The sequence below is a fragment of the Polypterus senegalus genome, chromosome 2, assembly GCF_016835505.1.
Source record: "Polypterus senegalus isolate Bchr_013 chromosome 2, ASM1683550v1, whole genome shotgun sequence".
Classification (NCBI taxonomy): domain Eukaryota; kingdom Metazoa; phylum Chordata; class Cladistia; order Polypteriformes; family Polypteridae; genus Polypterus; species Polypterus senegalus.
Window position 1 is genome coordinate 106,238,339 of NC_053155.1, and position 20,390 is coordinate 106,258,728.

At 36.1% G+C, this 20,390-nt stretch overlaps 1 protein-coding gene across 1 annotated transcript in view; it reads left to right on the top strand.

Annotated features, from left to right (window-relative positions):
* The window catches only part of gab2 (GRB2-associated binding protein 2), a 235,937-nt gene that overhangs the window by 204,159 nt on the left and 11,388 nt on the right, over positions 1 to 20,390 (top strand). Inside the window, exons 4-7 of the mRNA XM_039744322.1 lie at positions 8,320 to 8,903; positions 14,289 to 14,386; positions 14,694 to 14,976; positions 18,378 to 18,468. Coding sequence (XP_039600256.1) covers positions 8,320 to 8,903; positions 14,289 to 14,386; positions 14,694 to 14,976; positions 18,378 to 18,468 — 1,056 coding nt within the window. The remainder of the gene's footprint in view (positions 1 to 8,319; positions 8,904 to 14,288; positions 14,387 to 14,693; positions 14,977 to 18,377; positions 18,469 to 20,390) is intronic.

Here is a 20,390-nt window from a genome sequence, read left to right on the forward strand (position 1 = left end):
ATTTCCTCAGACCGATGTCGAAGACTGGTAGATGGCTACAAGAACCGTCTCACTGCAGTTATTTCAGCCAAAGGAGGTAACACTCGCTATTAGGGGCAAGGGTGTCCTATCTTTTTCCTCAGTTAGAATAGGCATTTTTGTAGAATGACATTTACAGAAGATCTTGAAAAGACTTTTCTTCAGTTTTCTTTGTTTAGTTGGATTACTTTAATCTCTCTGTATTGTTGAAACGGAGATGAAATAACCATTTATTAAAAATGTTACAAAAACCACATGCTTTCAAAGGGTGTCCTAATTTTTCACATGACTGTATATAAGAAACAATATAGACATTTCAACTCCTCCTAGAGCTGGGACTTCAAACAATGCATCAATATAGTGCCACGCTGCCGCTTTGTGACATGCCCAATGTGTGCCTTAAGATTTGAACTCTGTAAGTTAAGTGATCTATATTTTATTTACTTATTGCTAGTTTGTGGCCATTTCTTGTATTCTGTTTGTGGCACTTGTTCTGCCTGTGTCTTTTGTTGTTTGATGCACAATGATGCAGTGGTTAGCACTGCTGCCTTACAGCTCAGATCACATTTTTTGCCACAGTAATTGGTTCAGCATAGTCTGTCAGTAATTTCCCTAGCCCTCAGGAACCCTAAAAAGACCATCGCACCATTATAATCTACTCAAAACAAATTACATTTTGCAGAGTTTGGCAACGTTTCTGAACATATGCCTATCATCGCCAAACTGACTGTGAATTGATTTCCATCATGATGCACTTCGCTATTTATCATGCTTATCTGAGCAAGCTCTTTTTAGTGTATCCAAAAAGATCCAAGATTGGGGTGCTACCATGTAACCACAAAAAAGGTGTCAAACCTGGCTAAGTTTTCAGTCTTTGCTATATTATTTATTTGAAAGAATAGGCTTTTTCTTATTGTGCCCTTACCATGGTTAAAGAATTTCAAAAATGATTATCTTTCGTACCTAAGGTAAATGTTTTTAGTCTTAAGTACTGCATTTTATGAATTTCTGTGTAACTGTTTTTGCAGAGTGTTCTGCTGTTTCATCTGATGTTGTTTTTGTAAACATTTAAAACTGCAAAACACAAATAAAATGGCAAGCAGAATATTGGAGTTTCATCAGATGTCTGTGGCCGTGCTACTTACAGACCTTATTCTGACAAGCATGATTGAATCTCTGATTTATGTTAATGACACAGATTCCAGTATAGTTAGTAAACTTGTGCAATTTGCAGATGACACTAAAACTGGAGCAATGGCAGACACTGAGGAGGCAACGCAAAAAACTTAGCTAAACATGCTTCAAACCAGGAAAACGCTTGGAAAATGCAGTTTAATGTAGAAAGGTACAAAGTACTACATGCGGGAAAAGGGAACATTAGTTATAAATACAAGATGGAAGACATTGTCTTATAGGAAGCAGCCTCTGAGAAGTATTTTGGGGTTTACATTGAAACAGCATTTTCATCATCTAAGCAATGTCTAGAAGCAATTTAAAAGATAAATAAAATAATAGGTTATATCGTAAAAGCTGTTAAGTAAGGACGTAATGTTCAGTATAATAAATCACGTACTTGAGGACGCTAGTGGAAATTAAAAAATAAGTCGATTTAGGAATGAACTCAGAAAGCCCTTTTTGTGCACACACAAGTGGTGTGAATCTGGAACAAACTGATGAGACATGTTTTTGAAGCAGAAATCTTGAGAATCTTTAAGAAGTGTCTGGATGGGATGATGGGATAGCTTAGCTTTTAGCTAAACAAACAGGCTTGATGGACCGAATGGTCTCCTCTGATTTGTCAGATTTCTTGTGTTCTTACCCTTTGTTTGCACTGTTAATTCTGTTTTTTGCAGAGATTGAATCATGAAATGCAGATGAGAAATAGTATTAGTGATCATTTGTTCCTTCAGCAATTAGGCTTTTTAATGGTAAAGAGCTACTCAGACAAGAATCTTAGGTTTGACTAGATTAATTAACTTTTTGCGTGTTTTTTTTTTATTTAAGTGAGCATTTCTTTTGTAATTTATTTTTTTTCCGTTTCTGATTGTCTTGTATCATCTATGTAACATCCTTTACGTGGATTGTCGAATAGACATGACCTAATAAATTTTCCACTATAGAATGATAAAGTTTAACTTCGATTGATCTTGTCCTAATCCTGGTTGTGCTCCTTTGAGTTCTGGCATCATTTGCTTTGCTGAATCATAGTATAAAATTCATTTTGGAAACAGCAGAATAGTTAAAGAATAAACAATATTAACTACAAACAATTGATTTTGTAGATATTTTGGGGTTGTATGTTATCATTGACAAGAATTTAATTTCATGAGACATTTGGCTTCAATACTTCATTTGTCCCACTTGAGGAGGAGGAAAATGATCATTTTCAGGGTGTGCCTATTTTCTTAATTCTCCATGCACAAAGGTCAGGAGGATTGTGGTGTAGATTTCTCAGAAATCTTTTCTTCAGAGGCATATTATAGTAATGATGTAACACACATCTGGGTGAATACCTCACAGTCTTGGCAACGTCATAACATAAACAGTTCTAAATTAAAGCTTCAGGCATTTTTCTTTTTATTTGCACTGATTTAGAAATAGTAAAACACAAAATTACACATTCTCAGCAGTGTATTGCTGAAAACATGTTAAAATACAATGAACTTTACAGAACTTCCTCCAGCTGCTTTTTGCTTTAAGGCAATACCTGTTACTCATTATTTGCAGCCGTTTTAAAGCTCCTGCATTGGATGTGAAGCTCACAAGTTTACTTACTGTGTTCATTTTAGAAATATTCAATTTCTGTCCCATTCATTTTAACCCTCCATATTAAAGTAAAAATTACATTATTAAGATATTGTAGGCCAAAAGCAATACTTGTTAAGAAACATTTTATTTCAATAAGCAGACTTAGTTAATGATAGAAAAATAAAAATGAATAAACCATGTCAATTTTGTATAAATTTTTAGCTATAAAAAACATTTTTATATTATATATTTTCTATGCATCTGTCTGCTAAAATTACATAATCTATTACTGTGGCCAAGAAGAGGTGGCAGTATTTGGCATAAAGCAAGAACCAACCCAGGAGTCTGTGTACAGTGGATCCCAGGGCACACCTATGTAGTACTGTGAAGAGTAAAAGTACACAAGAGTATCAAAGATGTCACTTAAATTCCAGGAGAATTCTTCTGAGCTTAATAAGTTAGATAATGTATTCATGCTGTAACATTCAGGTGTGTTTGAGGACTGTACAGGCACTGTAGCCTTCATTGGACTGAGTTCTGTAGGTTGGTTCTAGAATTTTCTCAATTCATTTTACTGTTGTGGGAGGCGGAGGCTATCCCACTGGGAATGGTAAAAGCCTGAAAACAGGCTTAGACAGGATTCTGGTGTAGTCCATCACAGGGATCGCTCTCACTCACACACACACTCACATAAACACACATACATTATATTTACACACAGTGACAATTTGCAAGTGCCAGTTAACATTACCTATTTAAATAAAACACTTTTGTAATTCTTTATGTGATTGAGGAGATCTGGCCATAGTAGTTTTCACAAAATGGTTCTTACAAAGTTAGTTAATGTTAGGGAAAAACATAAGTGAAAGATACAATTACAGTCACTGTAAATTACAGGGTGACCAGATTTTCAAAGTGCAACTGAAGCGTAATCAAATAAATGGCAGTGCTGTCTGTTTTTGTCTGCTTCATAGTTATTAGTTGTACTGTGCAGATTAAACACAAGTTCTTAATGAAGCTTTCACCATCTTAGTTTTGACCGTGATATTATTTGTATATTACTTGGGGTTCCTGGGAGGTGTTATTGGGTTTTTGTGCCCCTTGGAGTTTCATAAATATATTATTGTTAGGATTTTTATGTTAGAAGAGCAATGATTTATTACATGAGTAGTCTGTTAAAAATCAAACATTTTGATATTCTTCAGTTATGTATTGGGTCACATAACCTGAAATTGGGATGTTTAGTCCCCCTATACATTATAGTGTCAGTAAAATAGTGAATCATTATAAACTGCTGTGAGAATGATGTAGTGTAAGGCAGAGAGAGAGAGAGAGGTTGGTAGCATGCAGTGATAGCGCATTGCCACACCCAGCACATGACAAACCACCTGAAATGGGACTCGACTGCAGTGGAGGACACCTCAGCACCACACTGGAACAGTGTAAGTTTTTTTTTTACGGTGGCTTGTGTGTCAGCCCTGCCATTATCCCCCAAGTTTTCCGTGTAAGTTGGAGGACCTGCTTGTAGGGCTGGCTGCAGATTAATATTATACCCAGGATAAAGCAATTGCAGGTTCGGGATCTTGCTCAAGGGCCCAATGGAGTAGAGTCACTTCTGGCTTTTATGGGATTCGAACTGGTGCAGATCCCTAGCCTTAGAGCCGCTACTCTGCCCCAGTGTAAGGTAAATTCTAACTAAATGATTATTTGCCCTGCGCACAGCGGTTTACATGCCACAGGGATGTAGATGTGTATGCAAACACATCTAAAAACTAAAACCACCAAGTTAGAAGAAAAAAGTGTTTTGCTGCTTTTTGTAGAATATCTACGTATAATGCAACTGTGTTTTTTGATTTTTGAATGTCATCTGTGTACTAGTGAATTTTAATATTTTCAAAAATACATCTCTTAATGGTAAAGAATAGTGGAAAAAATGAAATCGATACTGTATAAGCCACAAAAGACAGTGTTCGGCAGTCGTACTAAATTCTTAATGTTTGTAAATTAATGCCAAGTCATGTTAAAACTGGGCAAATAGGTAACAGCAAAATGGTTATAACATTTCCTCCATCAGAAAATATTACAATGTTGCTAACAACAAAATTAGTTTTTTTTTTTCTATGTTATGACATCTTTTTTTGTTTGAATTCTTTTGCCATGTTTGAATTCTGACCAACATTGAGGCAAAAGATAAAGCATACATTTACTTATCATTGAAAAGTGTCCAAAACCATGAAATACATGCTGTATAAATTTGTGAAAGAAAGGTTTTGCATCATATGCTGCTTTTCTTATTTTCCATTTTGCTTTAACCAAAAATGTCTAACTGATTCAGAAGAAAACTGATCAAGCTTATATGTGTCACAAGGGTTCAAATGCATTAATATGTTACTATGTAGCTTTGAACTCGCTATTGCTGACTAGTTTTTTGGGTAACCTGTTTATATGCTATGCTATGCGCTATTGGTGAGCTTGTGCTCTCAGTAATTTTTTTTTTGACTTGCATCAAAGGGTACTGCAGCCTGAATAGTTATTTTTCCTTAGTCAAAAAGGACATAATATGCTTAATGTACTGAAATGAAAGGCTAGTTTGGAAGTGAAATATGACAAATGTAAATGCATTAAACACTAAGGTGAGAGAGAGTTGGAGGCATAGAGTTGTAGAAGCTGTGAGCTCATGGTCATGCAGTGAGGTGGTAGAGAAACTTAATTTAACACTTGGGTTTATGGAAGTGGGCACATAGAAGTTACCGTTGTGTGAAAGTTAGTCTACAGGTGGCAAATGCCATCTTTGTTTGTAGAATATGTGAAAAGGGGGTGCAGAATGCTCATGTAGTAAGTAATAAATTTAGATATTGCCAGGCAGATTATTAGGCACAACAACAATATCAATGATGAGAGGCATGTGAAAGAAATTCCCCCATTCTGACTTCTAAGGGAAGCTCTGTGACCCTCTCTGAAGTGGTATGCTCTGTTTCAGCAAGGTGTGGCTGTTGAAGATAATATGAAACATACCTTGAAAAAACAGATATGAGAAATAATCCGGTGGATGTGTGGCGTGTCACAGAGTAAGAGAAAGGGGAATACTGACTTAAGAGAAAGACTTGATGATAGATATATTGTATTTAATCCATCTTGAAAAAGTTGAAATGTTTAATTACAAATTAAACTAAGCATGTTTGATTACATGGGCTCAAGTTGCAAGTAGATGAGCTCCTGTTTTTACAGTGCGGTTTCTTTGGCTGCGCAGGTACAGTACATGTACAGCCAAGTCAAAAGCTTCTAACCAACCCCCTTCTCTAGTCACAGACCTTCATAAACAATGTGCAAGATAATTAGCAGTCAATTCTCATTATACAAACCCCTTGATTTCTGTCCATGCTCCATCCTGTGGTGCACAGCAAGATCCTTATGCTTAGATAGGTGCAAATAGACTGCTGGTGTTATGAAATGGGTTTTACTTTTATAACAGTGGACAAGTGAATCCATGGGAATGGAATTTGTGGATAGCAAGAATTTACTGTATTTTCTGGAATCAGTTGAGAGTAATGCTGCTCTATTTATATTTGATACATACACTTTGGGCATTTAAATAAAAGTAATTCTTTTGAAATAATTATTGATTTTAATTTCTGGTTCATTTTTCTGCCTGTTCAAATAATGCAAAGCTGTTGCTTGTTTAGTTTGAACCGTTCAAACTCCTGTATCAGAAAACAAGTTGTTTTGTGGGCATCGTTACATATATGTGTGAAAAATGTATGTAATGAAGCATAACACACTATATCAAAGAACAAAATGCTGCAGTCATGCTATTTGTTTTATCTCATTAAATATATGATCCGTGTCTATTGGTCACATTACATACCCAATATCTATCTGTTAATGTAATGGTGCAGTAATCAGTCTTCAACTGTACCTTTTCTTAGAATGATGATTGTGGTATCTTGCTGTAACAGAATGATATAAAGATCTAACTTTATTTTAACTTCTAATTTTACCAAATGAAAGGAGTTAAACATTTCTGTAATTATCTAACTGAGGCCAAAGAAACTTAACATTGCTACTAGGATATTTAAACTACAGAGGGGATAACAAAAAGTAAAACCTACTGGGATCAGGCTGGGATCAAATCTGAAAATCAAGGTAAACAAGCAAACAAAACAGAGATATGATGCCAACACTAAGTCAAAGACACGGGCAGAAGGATACTAACATCAAAGTCTTTTTGGTAGCACCTTTTAGCTCCTTCCAAGTTAATGAACAGAACCAGAGCAGAAGTGAGGGCTAGCAAAAAGTTTCTTGCATTAAAATATTTTATTTAAAAATTTATAATTCATTTTTGGACAACATTTCAATTTTTCACCATCTGGAAAGTATTTATTCATGTTTGTCCTCAGTTTTGTTTAAATTCATGCATCAATTTAGTAGATCCTATAATCCAAAGTGACTAATGAGATCAACATTTAATTATCCATGCCTTCTTTAGGCCTCTCTAGATGAACAGGAGAAAGGGATACTTGTTCTTATTTCAATAACATGTAGGAGTGTAGTTCTTACTGATTTGTAATTTATTAATTGTAATGAAATTCTTAAAAAAAAGAAGCAAACAAAAAACAGACTTGCTGAATGATAAGTCCTTATAACTAAGAAGTCATTTTAATGATCTGAGTAAAGGACCACCCAGAGGGAAAGGTCAAACTCTTGAAACCAAAAGAACACTAAAGAAAATATCACACCTTAAATATTTAAGAGAAGTACTTTTTTTACATTTTTCATGGTTTACTCAGGACTTTTGTGATGATGCTTCTAGTTGAAATTTATATGCACCCTACCATTTCCTAATAGAAGATATTTCACATTATTAAAAAAATAGACTGTATTCTTGATTTCTGACTTATTGTGAAATGTTTATTTGATGATGTTTCTTGTAAATTTAAAACATCATGATAGTGTAATAAAAAGAACAAGTAACCATATAATGAATTCAAATGAATCAAATGTGTAATCACTTTTGAGAAAATAAACATGAAAATCACATTGCCTGAGCAACTGTCTTTGATGTTTTAGTTCAAATATGCTGCCATCTTGTGGCAAAGTACCAACATAGTAATTAAGGTTTACTTTTTTATTTACTTTGTCATGCAATAAATTATTTACTGCAAGTTTCAAGTTTCAAGTTAGTTTAATTTGAAGTGTCACCGTGCCATTTAACAAAAAGTAACCTACAATAAATTGGAATTCATTTGTCCATTCATACATTTTTTGGACTTGCTAATCCAGTTGTGGAGTCCCTTGAGTGTAACAACAATAACATTTTTTTTTAGCAAATTTCCATACACAGATTGTAGCTCGAAGTGTTTTACTACAGTATCTGCTACAAGAAGATATATAATCCACACAGACAAATACAGGTCGTAGAGCACTGCCAGTTAAGTCAGTTAAGTGAACGTAGCTATCTTAAACATTTACTATAGTTCTGGATTCTTTAAAAATGTATTGTTCAAATGTGAAATATTCAAAATCACAATGTCTCACTTTTCTTTTTTTTCCCAGAAGCGCCAGCTTTTCTCAAACTACTCGCTCTTCTCTTATGACTGGCAGTGACTCAGCAGTTCAGAAGCTTTCTCATGGGCTAAATGGGATGGGTCCACAGTTGCAAGGCTTTTATAGCTTACCAAAGCCCAGCAAACATCAGAACTCCTCTCCAGCAGATCAGCAGCCATATGGTGTTTATGATTTCCCTCGGACCTTTGTTTCAGAGGGCCACGTTCGTGGCAGCTTGCCAGAGCTGGAGTTGGAAGATGAAGAACTGTACTCCTTCAAGACTCCTGGCAATGTCTTGGCAAAGCAGCAGAATGAGAGACCCAATGACAATTATGACTTGCCCACAACACCGGGTTCCTTTTACAAAATCCCTAATATGTTTCCATTTGACAAGAATCATAATACACTTTCAGTGGGGAGTGGAGATTCATCTGGAACCCCACCTCCTCGACCACCCAAACCCAGCCAAATTTCTGAGCAGAAGTGGGGTAGTCCACCATCATTTGTTACTCAGAATGGGGAGTCTTCCTCTGGGACTACTATCTCTAGAAGAAACACTCTTCCTGCAGTAGAAAATATTCGGCTTCTTCGAGGTAATTCCAGGTCATTTGAATCTTTGCTTAAAGGTGTTTAGTCTTAATCTGAATTTTCATGACTTGCAAGTGATTTAGAGTCAAATGTAGAAATATGCATGATTACAACAAAATATAGAAAAATGATTACTAAGACCCACCCAATGCATTTGGTAAGATCTGTAGAGAATTGTGGCATCTCCCATCTTTTGTTCCAACAGAAATATTATTCCCTAATTAATACACTATATTTTATTAAAATTAACTTTGTCTTTCTGGTTGTTATCTAACCCCTTTTGAAAAAAAAGTTAATTGGTCAGGAAATCGAGCAGTGGCTGAGGCAAGAACCTGCAAACCTCAGTGCCATCTGCTCCAACACAGCATGTAACATGAGCCTTTGTACAAAAATGACAGTTGTAGAGGAATTTGAGTAGAATATCGCTGCATATTGATGGGACAACTTATTTCTGACATTCCATTTGCACGATTAAATTTCTCAGGAAAACAGTCTACCCCTTGGGGGGCATTTGCTTAGAGAGTGTTCTGCCATTTTGCATGCACTTTCTCCTACAAACATTTCTTTTCTCTTCTGCGAGGTAACACTCTACTGCATTATGTCATCCTTAACTCTGTCTACTCTGGTTTATGATCACATCTTATTAGTATAATCAGTAATCAGAATCAAAAAGACACCATATACCTGTTTTAGTGTTGTTCATCTTTAAGAATATTATGTCAAAGATCGTATGGTTTAAAGGCCTTAGCAACCAAAATGAATGTTTAGTTATAAGCAGAATTGTGTTGATAATTTTCCCATGGGCAATTAATGGGGACACAGACAGTTAAACTATCTATTGAGCACTATAGTTAATGCCAATAATAACACATTAAACCAAACACTGTGAAACTTCATTCTGTACAGAGCTGTTCATGTAACCCCAATGTTGTGCTAAACTAGTATAGAGAATGAATGTAATTGTTTATGTGTATGGTGTATAACTGGAGCAGAAGCAGGTTAGCTGGTTTGACTAGGGTCATAGAGTGAGTAAGATTCTGGCAGCTGAACCAGTAACCGTTACATTATGAACTTAAGACGCTATGTTGTGTGTTTCCCCTGATCCTTTATTTGTAAGAACTTCTCCTAATCAATTTCCTTGGAACTTACTTTGTTATGTCAGTATTTACTTTAAAATAAATAAAGAACTTTCCATGTTATTGCTTATATAGAACACATAAATAAAGAACTAGATAAAGTAAATAGTAGTAGTAGTAGAAGTGCTTCCGAAATGCTCCAAAATCAGAAAGTGAAACTGTTGTTCAATAGGAATCGCTGTATTTTTTTAAAGTAAGAACAGCAATGTTTGTAAAAATATGAATTGTAAAATATGCATTTGAAGTAAACAATGTGTCACACTCCATCAAAAGGAGGTGAAAAGGACTGCCATTAAGAGAACTAATAATGAGGAGCAACGGGAGATGCAAATTTCGATACTCAAAACACTTTAATCAGAGAATGTGTTTAACAACACCCATAAAAGCACAGATGAGGCTTCCACCTTCTGAATGCACATCTAAATGAATAACTACAGAAAGTTAACATTGCTGTCTAATTGGTGATACAAACATGCCATGCCAGAATAGCTGTGGTAGTTTAACATATAATATATCCATAGACCACAATACATATCTAAACTCTATTTGCATATAAGGGATGCAGTAAACAAAAAGGCAGGAAGATATTTTAACAAACAGAAGCACTTCTCAAACGTGAAGCCAAGTAACAGTAGTGGTTTACGTCTGTGAATGTGTGTGTCTTTTGCCTCAAGTGGCAGATGGTGAAAAAAAGTTGTGCAGGGGCGCAGCTTCTGGGGGGACAAACTGAAGCAGCGCTTCTCTATTACACTGTGCCTTTAACATCTACTAATGTATCTATTGTACAGTGCCTTTCACATCTGTCTATCAATTATATAGTGCCTTTCACATATGTTTATCTTGTCATTCCACATGCTCTCATGGTCCTCATTATAGTGTCAATGCACATCTTGGCCTGTCCTGTACCAGACCCATCAAACAAATCCAGGCTAAAATGTATTATCCACTTTCTACCATGCTGCCCAATCTGATGCCAGCTTTGCCATTTCAACTGTACTCCAAAACGTCAGTCTGTGACATCTGTAAGCCCCTTATTCATCCCATAATTTGCCCTATTGATGTAGAAAGGAACAGGTACACCTGCCACCTAAATTTTATACTAGACCTGTCTCTAAATTGCCAAATCCTCTGCCAGCTTGCACTGTTCCTCATTCTGCCAAAACCCACACCATAATGCCCACACCCCCATTTCTGTAATCTTCCAATAACGTGCACTTTTGTCTGTCCAATAACACATCCATAGCATAAGTTCAAACCAAATCTTACTCTGCCTCTGCTAATAGAGTGCCCAGTCCTTGGCCATTTCCACTGTATTCCAAAGCTCCACATTATACAATCACTAGTCTTGCATCCCAGTTTATCATTTACCACACCTACAGTGTCATTCCACCCTTAATTGTATTCTATACTTGCTGCCAGTCTGCCCAGTTCTGTGCAAGTTTGCTAGGCTTACCATGCCTGGGCAAACATTCACATTGTAAGATCCACAGACGTCCACATCTTAAAACATAACTCACCCCCCAACCTGCCTTGTCCTACACCCACAAGACAAGTCCAACCACAAACTCATTCCCCCTTTATGATCAGGATACCTATATTTCCCTGAACATAAAGTTTGCCTTCCTTTCCTTCAGGCCTAAAAAATTCTAAATTACTTTCTGATTAAATTGAATAATTTCACTAAGCGTGCCAAAAAACTTAGCTGCATAGTATTGTCTAGAGCTGTGTTTCACAACCTTTTCTTTCTGTAGCAGCACACATTTTGTAACCAAAATCATCCCAAAGCACACCACTAATCTACTACTCACAAACACATCATATCTCATCTATTATTCTGGAAAGGATGTGTCGATTTTCACCTCTTTCTTGTGCCTTCTAATGCCAGTCCTGTAACCTTCATCTATCTGTTCAGCAATACTAAGCCTGCCAAAAGATTTTTGTCTCATGCTATTGTCAAGATGACTATGGCTGCTTTCATGCCACTGCAATATTCAGAAAGATGTTTTAGATCTCGTACCCCTGTTATTGTTCACAACGCTTTGAAACAGCAAACGGGGAAAGCAAAAAAACGCATTACTTACACCACACCCAGTTAGCCAACTCCATTTCATAGCAAGATGTGGAAAAAGTCCGTGTGTAAGCTCATCCTCGATTACTTGTCCGCTACTGAATTCTTAAGTCAGGTTGGTCCAGTCCAAGTTCCTTTATCTGCTTTTTACTTCGAGTGAAAGATTTATGAAGGGGTGTTTCATTAAAGAAATTACAGAATTTTCTTTGAATTCTAAAGTTCCATTTGAAGTTGCCATCTCCTAAGTTGTGTTCGCTCATCTGTAGTTACAGTACGTAACATTAAAGGCGGGTGTGAACTGTGAACCATTGACATCAACATGACTTAGTGCATTGACGATTTTCCAATCACATTAGATTAAAAAAAACCTAAAACAATACTAATTTACTGCCAATAAATGTGGGAGTGTCCTGTGTCCACAGAAAAATCTGAAAGCAGCCAGTTAAAGGGCAGCCTCAGGTCACCTGCTTGCTAAAAGATCATGAACTTATTTAGACTCTCGTTTGGCAAAAACTACACTTCACAAAGTCACAGAACAGAGGCCAAGTATATTTATGTAAATGCTTAAATCACTTGCTTTTATTTAGAACTGAATACAGAAAATGAAAAATACAAAATACAAGCAATGATAATGGGAAGTAAGCACTTATTCAAATTAATTGCTGGTTGCTCTTGAATTGCTGATTGCGTTCTCACAGGATTATTGCACAGATTCTGATTTTGATATTATGCCTGAATCCTTGCTAAGCAGTTGGCATGATTGTCAGGCCACACACTGCTTCTTTTCTATTAGAAATTTAAGGGGTTCTGCAGTGGGGAGTGAAACCTTGGGTAAAGAACCCAGGAGGATGAGCAACTGTACAAAACAGCATTTTCTGCCCCTGATCCTGTTTACCCACCTGTGCCGGATTTCGTGACAATGAAGCTCTTAATCCCTACATCACTTGGTGAATCACAATGTAGAGTTTCGGAAGTCCCATCTTCAGTTGCCCTTTATTGTTTCTTCACTAGCACATGAAATATAATCTACTTTAAGTAATCTATGACATTCTAGCATACTGACATAGCCTAATAATGATGATGATGTACTGACTTTGTTGATCATTTTTTTCAAGATGTAAACTGCATGGTATTCATCACAAAGGTGCAGAACTGATAGATATGCTAATTGAAATAATAGCCAACAGTTCAACTACAGTACATTAGTTAAAACTATTGTAAAAAGAACATAGAAAGATGCCAGTATTTCAAGGCCTTATTATGTCTGTAAACGAATGGCTTTCTTACTGCCACTTGCCCTGTCAAACCTGCTGCACAAAGTCTTGTCTTCACAGTAGAAACTGAGACTTGCTTTTATTGACCACTGTTAAGCTATGCTTGAAGCTGTTGTGCTGTGAGGCACTTATCACGCAAGTTGATGAACCTCAGAATCTTGTCTTCTGATTAGGTTGTGAATTTGGGTTTGCTATAACGCTTAATATCAGAGTTTCTTCCAGTTTCCAATTGCCTTTAGATTGTGTAGGACACCATGCTCACTGACACTTTCATTTGTTTTTCAATTTCTCTAAATGTAAGGTCTGCACTTTTTAGGGTAATAATGATCTGTCTCATTCCATTTGTTAATTGTGATTTTATTGCCATTATCACTGGAATATTGTCCAAGTAGTAGTTCAGAGGGTGTACAGAGAAGAGTGTTTTTAAGTAATCAACAGAAGTTGGGACACCTGTGCAAATTGTTTGCTTCAACTTGCAAGGCTTAATTTACTTTAATTGCTGCAGAACATCTGTTGGGTTCTAAACTACTAGTTGTTTCATGAAGGCCTATTTGTAATATTCTGCTATTGCCTGTTAACCTAAACTTTAAATTTAAATCTTGGGCAGATAACTGCTTACCCTTTCACCATTTTAGATCATTCATTGCATTTCAGCTGATTAAATTTGAAGAAAAAGTGGAAAAACTGAGGTGTTCTTAAACATTTCACCAGCAGTGTAAAGTCTGAGTTTTAACTTATAAAATGCTAATGCAAACAAATGACTTATTATTCATGTGTTTGAAAGCCATGGCAGTTTGTAATGTTTTATGCTTAGAAAAATTGGCAGTGTGTATGTGTATGTGTATGGTCATTGTTACATTATATCAATTGAATTTGTCCATGTCTGTTAATTGTCCACCTGATTTGTTACAGCATCTTCATTTGAGACCAATGACCATTCCCGTCATCTGGTTATCAACAACAGTGGTCCATCTATTGAGTCTGTTAATGATAGTTGCAGTTCTTACCTTGTAAGTTTTGTTTTACTTACAGTTTTAACATGAATGTGCTGGTGCTTATATTTTTAATCATGGAAGACTAGTTGTAATATCCTGATGTATTTAGCTTAATTCATGCCAGAAATCTGTGGTGAATTCAAAATTAAATATTAGGAAGGAATTAAACACCATATACAACCATTATATATATGTATGTGTACTGTATGTGTGTGTGTGTGTGTATACTTTAATGGATAAAATGTTTCAAGGCAGTTTTACTGTTCATTTATTCTTCAGGAAAATCAACAAGTCTTTTGTTTTTCTTCTTAATAATTTATAGAGAGCAAAAGGTCCTGTTGCTCGTTCAGACAGTGGTGACTCTGAAGATAACTATGTCCCAATGAACCCAGGCTCTTCTTCCTCCCCATTTAATGCCTCGTCAGACAACCCAAACAATGTCTATATTCCAATGAGTCCTGGTCCACATCATTTTGATTTTCCGGGGTTTTCTGCAACTTTGCCTGCTCGGAAAGGAAGCACCACCTCTTTGTGCCTTCGACCTGGACGGCTGAGTGATATAACACCACCACCTGTCAATCGTAACCTCAAGCCTGACAGAAAATGTAAGTTTCTTGTATGTTTCCTGAATTGCTATCTATCTATCTATCTATCTATCTATCTATCTATCTATCTTATCTATCTATCTATCTATCTATCTATCTATCTATCTATCTATCTATCTATCTATCTATCTATCTATCTAATTCAATAATACTGTAATAACAATAATAGAGTGGTGTTTATTTTTGCAGAGTCCGTGGTGATTATCTAGTTGCCTGGGTTGGGGGGGTTTCCTCATAAGATTCTCATGCGACCTCAAACCGCTAATGACAGTCGAGTGTAAGTGGCTCTACTCTTCTACTCATATTTCTGCTTTTCTCTCCCTGCCAAGGAGATGAGCAAACAAATGTATGTTGGAAACTAGCTTCAGCCCATTGTCCTACAATCAAATTTTTTCAGTCTCTGCACAAAGCTTGTACATAAAAGCATATTTTGTCAATGAAAGTCTGAAGCTGCATACTGACTTTTATGGCTACCTTAAACTTAATACTAAACGTAACAACAATTTTCAGTCTGAAGATACAAGGAAGAGGAGTTCGGGAGCATGCGCTGATTACAATGCATTGTGACACCAAGGACCAAACACAATGCATAAGTGGATCTGGAAGCTAGTGGCCTCTCATTACAGCATTCAGTTCTAAGCTGTTGCCACTAAATAGGTGTTAACAAGATTGGAAAAATTTCTTGTGACCAATCTAGTATCAGCAAAAGGACAAAAAACTATTACACTGTTCTCTAGCATAGAAGGAAATCCATTTGTGCTACTCTTGGGTCTGATAGTCTCAATTACAGAGCCCTAGCTTAGTCTTCCCTGGCATAGCTGAGTAGTGTGTTCCCTTAGTAAGTTTCCTTCTGGAAAATATGAAGTAGCATTTCAGATTGGAAATCATGAGGTGCTTTACAGACCTTTCATACAATACTGAAATGATTAATTATCCAAGATACTATTATACAGTACATTCCAGATATCCCCTGTCTTCACAGATTTGTCACAACTGAATTACTCATTTATCCATGAATTCAGTTTACAGAATCTCATGACTTGTTTCAGGAAGGATGTGTTCCATCAAGTTCAAGTGGTCTGAGCAGTGGTTCACAATAAGATATGTCGTACCATCCTTGCTGAGGAAAAAATGGCGGAGATTCTCCCAATCTTTTCTGAGCTCATGAATGAGACTTTTTAATTCTCCATGAGTCCACCAGAAAGTCATTGTGCTTGGCTTTGTGTTTTCATGTCCCATTTGTTTTTATCTTTTATTGAATTTATTAAAAACATATAACAATATAACAAATAACATTCCATACAATCAAGTCAGAACTTAACAAAACTAAATTCAAATCAACCTCCACCCATGAGAAAGAGAGGAAGGCCAACAGCCAGAGTAAAACTTTTGAGAGTAGTAAAGAGACATACTACTGTATATATATGCTTATTCTAAAATATTATTGATTAGGTCCTGCTAAAAATAGGTGGGAGGTTAGAAACATTGGGCAGATTTTGTTTAACAAAGTTGATGGGTGAATTTTTCATAGGATGCAAGGACATTATTTATATATAAATCCCGTTCGTTCGTCATGTCCCATTTCTGACGCTTATCTTTAGACACCCATCAAACTGACTTCTATCCTCGGTAGCACCTGTCAGTCAACACAGTCTATTAACGTTTATTTTAAAAGTTTGCTGAAAATTTTAAAGAAATTTAAAATTAAATGAACAAAAAAACTTGATTACCACCAAAGTATAAAGGTTTCTTGTCTGTTTTTGTTAACATATTTTACGTTTTCTTATGTTAAACTTTAGTTGAGATCTATACTTAAGTTGCATTATCTTGTAAGTTACATGGTACAGGTTATAGTTTGGACCTGTTTGCCTCCCATGCCTTCCCAACTGTAAGGCAGAACAAAGATTGGGTCTCTACTCCAAAATGTAAGTGTAATAATAATAATAATAAGTATTTCCATATTAGCTTGTAGGCTAGAAGGATAGAGCCTTCCATTATCTATTTAACTATGTGTAGTAGTAAACTATGCAAAGCCAAACATTTGAATATAATTATCCAAGCACTTACACATCTAACTTGAATTAATTTAGTAAGAATGGCTTTTACAGCATACAAGCCCTTCTTCTTTATTGGATGACTTTGAATCATTTATAAAAAGACAAGATTCTCCTTAAATCAATGAGAAATGTGGTTTATGCGGTCTAAAATGATTGATATTTTTAGCTGAATATATTCATATTTTCTGCTATAACCCCAGCATTAGATTGCAAACCCACATTTTTTACTTACATTAACACAGTTCAATCAAAGGATGCTTTCACCAAAAAAGAAGCCTTACACAGCAACTTAAATCATGTACCGTAGCCTACATTTTGGTATACAGTAAACTGTGCATTATAAATATCAAACCAGTAATGGAATCACAAAAGAAGTACTTTGTGGCTTGGGATGGAAACAATAACTATAGGCTACAAAATTTTTCATCACAACCTGTCTGCAATATCACCAGTTGTATCACTGATATCACTATAAATTACAAAATCAGACTTGAAAGATATCTAATGTTTTTTTCTTATTTGGTGTGTGGCTGCTATTTTTTTCTTGAAGCACTCTATCAAGCAAGCTGTATGGATAGTGAATTGTTGCTATAGATCTAGCACTGTTTCCAGAAAGTGCTCTTCACAATCAGAAGCCATGTAATTGGTAATTTCCATATTACTTCTTTAAACACTAATCAGATAAGCATCAATCTCACTAGTCTGAGTCCATGAGTAGATTTTATTATTTATTTTCCACGCAAGGTTTATTTTTTCAACAGAGAAAACAAAATATTTTTTCTCTTGCCCATGTGTTAAATATGCTAATAGCAAAATTATCAGAAGCATGAAGTTATAAGCAGCATAAATCAAAAGATTCCTTGGTCACATAAGCCTGCTACCATTGCAAGGACATTTTAAAAATTATAAACGCGTTCTGTTCACAAGCCTCCTTCCTGCGTAGTTTTACTTTAAATATTTTGTTAAGGGTGATAAAGTATCATAGCTGTTAGTCTTTTCTTAAACAAAGTACTTGATTAAGTTCACAACCCAGTTGGTATCCCCTTGAGCATGGGAAAGGCGCTATATAAATAAAATGACTTATTATTATGATTATTATCTGTGTGAAGTCAAATGGGGACTCTAAATTGGTCCATGATAAGTAGCAATGGATTCTGAGAGCCATCCAAGGTTGATTCCTGTCCTGGACTTGGTGCGTCCAGAATGGATTCTGGAACCCCATAATCTCATAGTGATAAAGTGATTAAAAAAATGGGTGACTGAATAGATTTTTTAACATGTTTTGGAGTGTGTGATGTGGATCACTCTTTTCAGTTTTAACATATGCCATTATGTTTGATTTAGCAAAGCCAACTCCTCTGGATTTAAGGAACAGCTCCGTCATCGATGAACTTCCATTTAAGTCTCCTGTTACAAAGTCCTGGTCCAGACCTATGTAAGTGTTATTTCTTCTTCTGTAAAGCATTGCATTTATTAATATGCAGAAATGAAGGCTTTTGGCTCTACCTTTTATGGACACTTAGAAAATCAAGGGCCACTGACCATAATCCTGAAAAACTTTACAATGGCAGCACATTTTTAAACTAGGCAAACAGCATTGTGATATATATGTGTCATTTAGAGGAAAAACATACTTGTTTAACTGCTTGTTGTATAATTATCAAAGAGTTAAATATTTTTAAAATAAAAGGAGTTTATACCATTCCAGCAGCAATTATCTCAGATAAGCAGAAAAATTAACTATATGGTCAAGTTATATGTTAGGACAATACTGAGGAATGTGATATTTCAAGCAAAATGCAGTAAGTGAAGAGAAAACAAATGCAATAGTGGATTTCATATACAGAGAGCCTAAACATTCAAAGTGCAGTATGGTGGTAAGGTGCTTAAACCTGCTGCCTTAGAAGACTGAGTCAAAGATAAAAAGCATGGATAAAGTGTGTAAATGTAAAACAGTTTATAACATAGTACTATGCAGAGAGGTGGCTTAGAGATTAACACTGCTGCCTCACAGCTCCAAACGTCTGGATTCAGTTTAAGGAGTTTTCATTTTTTCCAGTATCTATTGGGATATTTACAATGGATTCTTCAGTTTCTGTACCTGTGCATGTTTTAGGTTCAGTGGACATCCTAAATTAGCTTGGCGTGAGTGTGCATGGGTGTGTATGCACTAGTATACTGCACTATGTCCAGGATATTTTCCTGCCTTGTACTGCATTTCACCCCATAACCCAAAATGGATATGTGGGTATGAAAAATGAATGAATGTGAATAGCCATGCTGTATAACACATGTGAAGACATCTCTAGGTTTACTGGACTTTGCATTACAGCTCCCATAACACTCTTACTATGACTTGCTAGCTAATTTTATACTTGATGTTTATGATTAGAAAAGTTTCATGGGCCGCCATGTTTTAAAAGTAATTATATCCATAGGTCTGATCGCAATCTAATTATTTGGGTGGTTACCTACCAGTTAACGCTGGTGGTTCGTCTGCCAGTCAGTAAATATTCACCACGCCCTCTCTGTTGCAAGAAGCAGATCATAGACATGCTATACAGTACCTGTCAAACAATACAAAGAGTACACGACATGTGTTCCACCATATTGAGGCTAATCAGATATACGCACCATTGCTTCCCCTTGTCGAACTTGGATCGAACTTTGAACGTCAGCGCATGAGGCAGAGCCTCAGATGTTGCGCCACAGTGGCTGGATCGTTTACTTGACAGGGTGAAGATCGGAGTATTACATACATAGGACTGAATCACAATCTGAAATTTGGGTGGCTACCTATCAGGTAATGCTTGTGGTTGTTCGGCCAGTCAGCAATCATCCGTCGTGCCCTTGCATGGTATTGAAGACTATCATATATCACCAATGTAGTTCATAAGGTTTATATCAGTGCTACCACAAAGCTGATGTACCACAGAGCACAGCTACCTTGTCCACTGTACTATGCAGAAAGTGTTTATTCATACCTTATTGTTGGCTTATGGCTCTCACTATCTTCCAGAGCATATCCTGCTGGGCGTTTGTTTGTCTAGCAAGTCCTTTGACATATGTTACTATTTGAAGCCATTCTTTTTTAGATTTTTACAAGTTACAAAATATTTGGCACTGTTTGTCTCAGAGCCAACTTTTGCACGGCTGTGAACATACAGTATGAACACACCAAACACTGCAGAACAACTGACCGCAGCAAGTAGTAACACTTAGATAATGTGTTCTGATATGCTGTACTTTTTTCACAGCCACTATAGCCTATCATTTACCACCACTACAGCCCATGCCACATTAAACAACTTTACCAGTAATTTTCAGTTGTAGCCTTTGTTTACAGAGGCAAGTCAG